Consider the following 8904-nt stretch of genomic DNA (forward strand, 5'->3'; position numbering starts at 1 on the left):
TTCCCTATGAAACCCAAACAGAAACTCCTACCAACATTGAAGTTTCCCAACTGATGCAGTCTCATGTTGAAGCAGAACCAACACCGGCTGCACACGACACATCTTCTTCCACTCAATCAGTTGATTGCGAAATTGCACCACATCCTACAACTCCTGCAGATGTTGACCAACGCTCTTTACCTTTGGTTGCACACTATGAACAGTCCATACTACCAGGAACTGTTACATCAGATAATCTAGTCGACCAACATGAACAGTCTCAAATACCATCAACTACTGCATCAGAAACTTTGGGTCGTGGTCATCGTTCTCGCCATCCTCCCAAATATCTCAAGGATTATACATGCACCAATGTCATAGCACATAATCCAGCAGCCTCTTCTACCTCCTCCAGTCTATCCTCAGGTATTCCTTATCCCATTGCTAACTTTGTTTCTTGTTCTAAATTTTCTCCCGAACATCAACAGTTTCTTGCTGCCATTTCTTCTGGAGTCGAACCTAAATCATTCAAAGAAGCTGTCACAGATGAACGATGGCGTTTAGCAATGCGAAAGGAAATTGATGCACTTGAGCAAAACAAAACATGGGAGCTTACTTCTTTGCCACCTGGTAAACGTGCAATCCCTTGTAAGTGGGTCTACCGCATCAAATACAATTCAGATGGTACTGTGGAGCGATTCAAAGCACGGCTGGTAATTGCTGGTAATAATCAAATACCTGGCGAAGATTACTTTGACACATATGCTCCTGTAGCAAAGATGGTTAGTGTGAGGACACTTCTGGCAGTAGCAGTTGCCAAGAAGTGGAAATTATACCAGTTAGATGTTACAAACGCCTTCTTACACGGAGATCTTAAAGAGGAAGTTTATATGCGAGTTCCTCAAGGCTTCCAGCATCACAAACCCCATCAAGTATGCCGCTTATATAAATCACTCTATGGATTGCGGCAGTCCCCCAGAAATTGGTTTGCTAAGTTGCGGTCATCTCTTGAGTCCTACGGTTTTACTCAATCTAAGGCTGATTATACTTTATTCACCTTACACAAGAATGGTCACTTCATCGCTCTTCTCATCTATGTTGATGATATTATCTTAACTGGGGATGATGCAACCACATGCAATGCTGTCAAAACTTTCCTCCACTCATGCTTCCATATCAAAGATTTGGGGATTTTAAAATATTTTCTTGGAATAGAAATGGCTCACAGTTCTTCTGGTCTCTTTCTAAGCCAACGAAAATATGCTCTCGACATATTGGAAGATGCTGGCCTCCTTGCATGCAAACCTTGTGACTTTCCTCTTGAAACAAATCATAAACTTGCTATTACAGAAAGTCCCACTTTCTCGGATCCAACACGGTACAGAAGGCTCATAGGACGTCTAGTTTATCTGACTATTACCAGACCCGAGTTAAGCTACTCCGTCCATGTTTTATCGCAATTCATGCAGAATCCCACCGAAGCTCAATATGAAGCTGTCTTACGTATTTTGCGATACATAAAAGCTAACCCCGGTCAAGGATTACTGCTTCAATCAGAAAATGACCTTCTTCTTCGAGCTTATTCTGATTCTGATTGGGCTAGCTGTCCACTTACCAGGCGATCAGTCACAGGCTATTTTATTATGTTAGGCACTTCCCCTATCTCTTGGAAAACAAAGAAACAGCCTACAATGTCACGCTCCTCTGCAGAGGCTGAATATCGCGCAATGGCAGCAGCCACAGCTGAGTTATTATGGATCAAATCGTTCTTAAACTCTCTTGATGTTCCCCATTCACAGCCAATGCTTTTACATTGTGATAACCAATCTGCTATGCAAATAGCTGCTAATCCAGTGTTCCACGAAAGCACCAAGCATATAGAAATCGATTGTCATTTTGTGCGAGATCATGTTTTACGAAATACAATCGCTACTTCTTATGTTCGTTCCGATCAGCAGATTGCAGACATCTTTACCAAAGCCCTTGGCATGAAGCAATTCGGTTTTCTTCGCAGCAAGTTGGGCATTTCTTCATTACATGCTCCAACTTGAGGGGGAGTGTTAGGATAAGATCACCTTTGATCTTATTCTTCAACTAATGAAGACCAAGTCTTTAGGAAGAGTTTGTTAATATCTTGTATCTGTATAGTTTGGTTAAGATAGTTTGTTTGTTCTCCATATAGTATTGTTACGATAGTATTAGTATTGTTACGATAGTTTGTTATCGTTTGTTGTCATTTGTATATATAATTGACTATCTGCCACAAAGCAATACAACACTTATCATTCAATCCTTTCATACTTTTCTATACTATCAGTTTAACACACTACTTTTAGTTCTTAGTAAAGATTCGAAATTTTAGTTCCACTTCAAAAGTTTCATAAAGAATGCCAAGTTGCCAACTCTTTTTTCTCTCTTCCTTTTTAATTGACATGAAATTAATACAAACTCGGGAAACAGGGCAGGAGAAATTCTTAGTTAATACAACCTGACTCTAATAAGAATTTTTGTATAATGGGCAACGTTCATCAGATTTCTACATCCTGCTTTTTTTTGGTTGAGATTCAAGTGAGGACCGACCACTGGGATGAGCCATTGGGCCATGGAGAACCCCACAGGGAACCCGAGAGAGAGAATGCAGAGTGTAGTTCAAGTAACTCATTCACTGTCTTACATGTCCCACAACTCTATCAAGCGATTTGTCTCAAGGGGACTCCATATCATACTTTACACACAAAAGATTTTGAAGGTTTTTTTTATTAGGAAAAAAAAAAATGGAAGAAATATCTATGCCACTTCATCTTCAATCGTTTCTTCCACTCAACTAGTTAAAAACTCGAAAACTAAACTGCTCTGCAATCAAAGCGCTAATTAGGACATCTACGAGTCACCCTTCAAGAAAATTAACTCACTTATAAAATTGAAAGCAAAAAAGTAGTGTGTCTATTTATTATCTGTTAGTAACAAATCATACTGATTACATTTTCAGGGAATGCAGAAGAAATTCAATTTGCACCATGATTACTCTGATGACAATGATATTGCTTGTTACTTAAAGAACAAATTAGCTTAACTCGATGAAAGCAGGAATGTTTTGTACATACCTTGCAAACACGGCGTTACACACAAACCAATGTTACAGATTATAAAAAATATTTCATCCTGTCATCCCTCCTCATGGCATTATATACAGCTTGGACCTGAAAAATGCAACAATATTCCATATCAAGATGTATTCACCCAGCCTCGATTGCATGGAGAATCAACCTACGACTAAACATCTAATAAATGTAAATAATATCTTAACATATCCTGCCCGCCAGCTCACGCACACCCCGAAGCTTTCTTTCTTTCTTTTCCCTCACGTTCTTTTAGTTGAAATAAGCTAGAAAGATTAACTTTAGAGTGAAGGAAAGAGGGTGTGGAACAAGACAGAAAGACCTGTTCACTGGAAACAACTTGAATCGGCCCAATATTTACAGATACATATTTTCCCCCTGAAGATAACTTCTGCCTCACATTTCCCTGCATCAAAATGTTAAAAATTCAAGCAGATCAGATGTCAAACGCCATTTCAAAAATGAGCCTCGCGGGTAAAAGTATAGATGCAATATACAGTTAAATCAAGCAATATTCCACAATCTTCATGTAGAAAACTTTTGAAGGCAATTAAATCCACATGATGATGTGCTCAACTGCTCATAATCATAACCCAGAAAGTAAAATAATTGTAGTTAAAAAAAAAAAAAAAAATTAATGCTCAGCATATATTTTATGTGATCAATACTCGGTTGGCAATGAACTAGCAACCAGTCCAGTTCGCAAGTTCATACTTGTAATGGACTTCCAGCACTACACAACATCTTAGTGTTCATTAAAGTCACAATCGAATTCATCCAAAACATTCTTCAGTGCCAACCAGGGCATAATTATTGATTTTAACAGTTTCTAAAGCCAAGTTTGTGCCATGTTACTACAGTAAATGTTTCTCCAAAAGCAGGAAAAATCATCAACCCCTTGACCATTATCTTGATTGAAAACTGAAATATAATTAAGGTTCACTTAAAAGTTTGTTTAACTTTAGCCTGTGACAGCATATCATCAATAATCATTACCAAAGCCTGCAGAATTTTACCAATTTAAGATCCAGTCACAATATAACAAGCAACACCTGCAAACCTTTAGCTGACTTATAGTTGCGTTTAAGATGATAGAAAAGTTTCACTTTCACTCTAACTGTGAGTGTGTGTGAGAGAATGAGCTGGTAGCCAGGCTTTAGCCTATTTAGGACTTTACACAGATGATATGAAAAAGACTGATACTTTTCCTTCCATTTGAGCACCAGCTAGAAGATATTTTATGGACTTTCCCAACTCATTTTGGAAACTAAAAGTGCACGCTTGAAAGTCTTTTCACAATGTAAAACGCTTTGATAAAAATTCTTCATTATGCAGGGTCATGATAGGTCCCTTTTTCCATGTCAGTGCTCGTTAAATATCTCTATTCATAGGTATATTTCAAGCTCCGTACCCCAATTACAGAGTTTGGAAACTTTAAAAAGCTATATACCTAAGTGCAACGGGCCCAGTTTTTAAATACAATAAGGTGTTTGGTAACTACCTAAATTTTTAAAAACTGGTTCTAATGAAAACCAATTTTCAGATAAAACTAGTTTTTAAACAAGACATTTCGAAGTTGGTTTTTTGGGTCCAATTTATTCAAACTCTTTCTCTACCTTCAAACAAAATGTATGGCTTTGTGCCTTCGTCCTTGGAGTGCTATTTTACAAGCTCAGCAAACAACAAAATTACTACGTTACCCACAGTAAACATCATGTGGAATTCAAGAGGAAACCGATCCACAGACAATTAGATTGATAACAATGCAAACTTAACCCTACAGTAAGAACACCAGTAATAAAAATACAAGGCACGCACAAATTTGCCCAACCTGTAATCTGGATCATACCGTAAAAATACATGTTATTTGGTTCATATTATAAACTAGGACATCAATGAGTAAACGTTTCCAAGAAAAGTCCAATTTCTAGAAATGACTTTATATATATATATATATATATACCTAACCTGAGGAATTGGTTGTTGGATTACAGATTCCACAGCAACAACCATAGCTTGCACAAAATCGTCACCTCCAGTTCCTATGGCAGTAAATCCTCGAACAGTTGGGTACGAGTTCACCTGTGCAGCACATTATTTGTTATTCACAGGGCAAATATTGTAACTATGTATTTCTGAATACAAATACTGAATACTAGAAGCTATGAAATGAAAACAAAACAATCCCATTGAAAGTTAGTGGAATAAAACCTTCTGGTCCAATGCGAGCCATTCATTGGTAGAATCATCGGCGACAGTGCCACCAATAACCATATTTGCAGGTTGGCTTAAACTCCCTTCGATCTTGGAAACCTCTGTAACAAACCCACAACATATTATGAAATTTGAATTTTCGGTATCGATACGAAATTGTTGAAATTACCTGAAATGGCCTCCAACACAGGTTGTTGAGGGGGATCTTGATCGTCGTGAGACGGCGGCGTTTCATTGTAGGAGCAAGAGAGAGGTGGTTTTGGAAGATTAAATTGACGAGCCCTACCCCTAATGGTTCTGAGCTTATTGCATTTGAAGTGTGAAGCTATGTGATAGTGATTAAAACTGAAATTGAAAGGAGGGTGTAAGAAGGGTTGTACAAGTATGGCGGAACGAAGCATGCTCCTGCAAGCCATTTTTCTTTCTGCTTTTCTGGTAATCCCCAATCGTTTCCATCCAATATAAAAGTTGTCTCTTTCCCTCCGTTTTGTCCCAAAAATCAAGGCAAAAAATCCTAATGTTATTTTTCAAATGTATCTCCATCCTAGAACACATGTAGGTTTGAGTCAAACACGTAGGTTTGACTAACGAGATAAGTCCCGCCAGTGAGAGAGACGAGATCAGAAGCCACGTAGGAAGCCCAACCAATCGCGTCAGTCCATGTCACGTGTTTTCCACGTATCCCGCCACCTGCTGTGACATGTACCAGTCCCGCCATGTCAGTTGGCGAGACTAAGCCACGTGTGTGACACATCCGCAGTTCTTTTTTTTTTTGGAAATAATAGGAAATTAAAACAAAAACACAACAAAAAGAAACTAGGCACAAAGCCTAGACCAGTGAACACCTATAGTGTCACTATACAGACTATCAATACAACCTGACGGTGGACAATCAAATTCCTGAATTACCCAAGAGAAACCATAAGAGTAAGAGGCTAGAAAGTCCGCTACTCTATTTCCTTCACGGTGAATGTGAGACATATAAATCTGCCAATCTCGCTGCATCAAATTTCGAATACGATTCACCAAATTAGCCGCAGGGTAATCATGGTGGCACCCATTTGTAATGAGCTGTTGAGCTGAAAGAGAATCTCCTTCGAGCCAAACTTGCCTAAAACCTCTATCCCAAGCTAGCTCCAAACCAACCAAGCAAGCCCATAACTCAGCATGCAAAACTGTACCTGAGCCTAAATTTTTACAGAATCCGACGATCCAAGTTCCTGAGGCATCGCGAAAAACTCCTCCACACCCAGTCCTAGTACCATTAGCATCACATGCACCATCAACATTAAGCTTAACCCAATCCACAGGAGGACAACACCAAGCAACCAATCTCTCTATTCGATTCCTTGGTTGATTGCCCGCTCCAAAAACAGGGTTAGCTGCAAGAGCGACACTATCTCTGAAACCAATTGTTGAACGGATAAGTGAATAAGCATTCTGGCGATCACCTTCAAAAACCCAAGAATTCCTACATTTCCAAATTTTCCAGGCTAAGATTCCAAATAAAAGAGGCCAGTCCGACCCCATCCCCCAATCCTTTGAGCTGTCTAAATTAGAAATGATCCAATTGTGCAGGTTGAGGTTGAAAAATTCACGCTGATTTATATGAGGCATTATCATGCACCATACTTCCTTTGATTGTGGACAGTCGCGAATAGTATGAAGGATAGTTTCACTAGACTGATTACATCTAGGACACAGATCTGAAAGAGCCATATGGCGGCGGAGTCTACAAACATTAGTCATCAGCTTCTCCCCTGCCATTAACCAAAGAAAAAAGCGAATTCTTTCTGGCCCCTGCCATCTCCAAACACTTTCCCAAGGAAACTGTTGGATTGTAGTATCTTTGATGGCTAATATTGCATATGCTGACTTAACAGTAAACTTGCCATCTGTCGTTCCATTCCAAATTAAATGATCCTGGCCATCTTGACTAGAAGGAGGAAGAAAATTCATAAATCGATGCAGCACAGAATCTGGAAGCAATTGTCGAAGAGAATTCCATTTCCATTGCCCCAATTCATCCACGTAGTCCACCACCTTCTGAAGAGTATCACTAATAGAAAACTGAGAACCTGCATATGAGATCAAAGGACCACAATCGGGCAGCCAGCTATCAAGCCAGAACATAGTGGACTGACCATTGCCTAACTGCACCCGACTATGATCCATTATAATATTCCAATGACGCGTAATTCCCTTCCAAAGCTGGGAGCTGTTGTTTGGAGCATGAATAATTGGTGTCATGCCTGCCTCCACATTGTACTTAGCACGTAAGAACTTTGACCACAAGGCATCTGGATGAGCTACAAGGTTGAACCCAACCTTCATGATAAATGCTGAGTTCATTTCCCTCATACTCCGCAGTCCAAGGCCTCCATTTTTTTTATCCATGCAAATCTGCTTCCAGGCCACAAGATGAGAACGTCTAGAGTGTGGAGATGAACCCCAAACAAAATTTTGAATCTTCCTATCAATCTCTTCACAGGTGACTTGCGGTATGAACACACCTGCATTGGATATGATGGGATTGCTAATAACACTGCTTTAGATAATGTAACACGACCTGCTAGAGATAGACTGGCATGATTCCAAGCAGCAATTCTAGAATTCATTCGATCCAAAACATAAGAGAAAGATGACCGACCCACTCGCTTATGATGCAAAGGAATTCCCAAGTATCTTCCAAGATCCGCAGTCAAAGAAAAACCAAGAAGCCCACTAAGATAGTTTGCTTGAGTATGACCCACATTCTGAGAAAAGAAAACTCTAGTCTTACTATGATTGACTTTTTGACCAGATGAATCACAAAATATATGTAAGGCCTGTTGAATTATTAACACTTGCTCTTGAGAAGCTTCTGCAAACAAAAGGAGATCGTCAGCAAAAAATAAGTGGGAAATTTGTGGAGCTCCCCTTTTAATCCTCACTGGCTTCCACCTCCTGTGATCCACTGCCTGAGAAATGAGATGGGCTAGTCTTTCCATGCAGAGGACAAAAAGATAAGGAGAAAGAGGATCTCTTTGTCTTAAGCCTCTAGTTGGCCGAAATTCTTTAGTACAAGCCCCATTCCAAAGAACATTCATAGTGCAAGATGAAACACACAACATAATTAGTCTTATCAAATTTTCAGGAAGCCCTACATCATATAGGGTATCCTGAAGGAAATTCCAACTGATCCTATCGTATGCTTTCTCAAGATCAACCTTGATCGCCATCCAACCTTTAGATCCTCTCTTTTTCCTCATTGAATGGATTAGCTCTTGAGCAATTATGACATTATCCGTACCTTGTCTACCTCTGATAAAACTGCACTGATTAGGCATCACTAGCTTGTCCATCTGCAATTTTAAACGGTTAGCAACAATTTTTGTTACCGTTTTATAAATAACATTACACAAGCTAATCGGACGAAAATCCTTGAAAGTATGAGGATTCTCAAGTTTAGGAATCAAGCAAAGAAGAGTCTGATTCACTTCTTCTATACGACTAGGATCATTGAAGACTCCCTTAATGAAATTACAAACAGAGCTCTCCACTACATCCCATTGGCTTTGAAAAAATATGCTATGAAGACCATCAACACCAG

At 39.3% G+C, this 8904-nt stretch overlaps 1 protein-coding gene across 1 annotated transcript; it reads right to left on the minus strand.

Moving 5' to 3' along the window:
- Window positions 1–2898: 2898 nt before the first annotated feature.
- On the minus strand, window positions 2899–5758 carry LOC133284042 (uncharacterized). Its single transcript, XM_061480996.1, has 5 exons — window positions 5482–5758; window positions 5310–5413; window positions 5067–5180; window positions 3421–3504; window positions 2899–3179 (listed from the first exon to the last, which is right to left on the minus strand). Exons 1-5 carry the CDS (start codon window positions 5726–5728, stop codon window positions 3123–3125), a joined length of 606 nt encoding a protein of 201 aa, XP_061336980.1. The 5' UTR covers window positions 5729–5758; the 3' UTR covers window positions 2899–3122.
- Between the last annotated feature and the right edge of the window lie 3146 nt (window positions 5759–8904).

This window comes from Gastrolobium bilobum, unplaced genomic scaffold (assembly GCF_033153095.1).
Source record: "Gastrolobium bilobum isolate Gb01-03AN ecotype WA unplaced genomic scaffold, APGP_CSIRO_Gbil_v1 utg7102, whole genome shotgun sequence".
NCBI lineage: Eukaryota > Viridiplantae > Streptophyta > Magnoliopsida > Fabales > Fabaceae > Gastrolobium > Gastrolobium bilobum.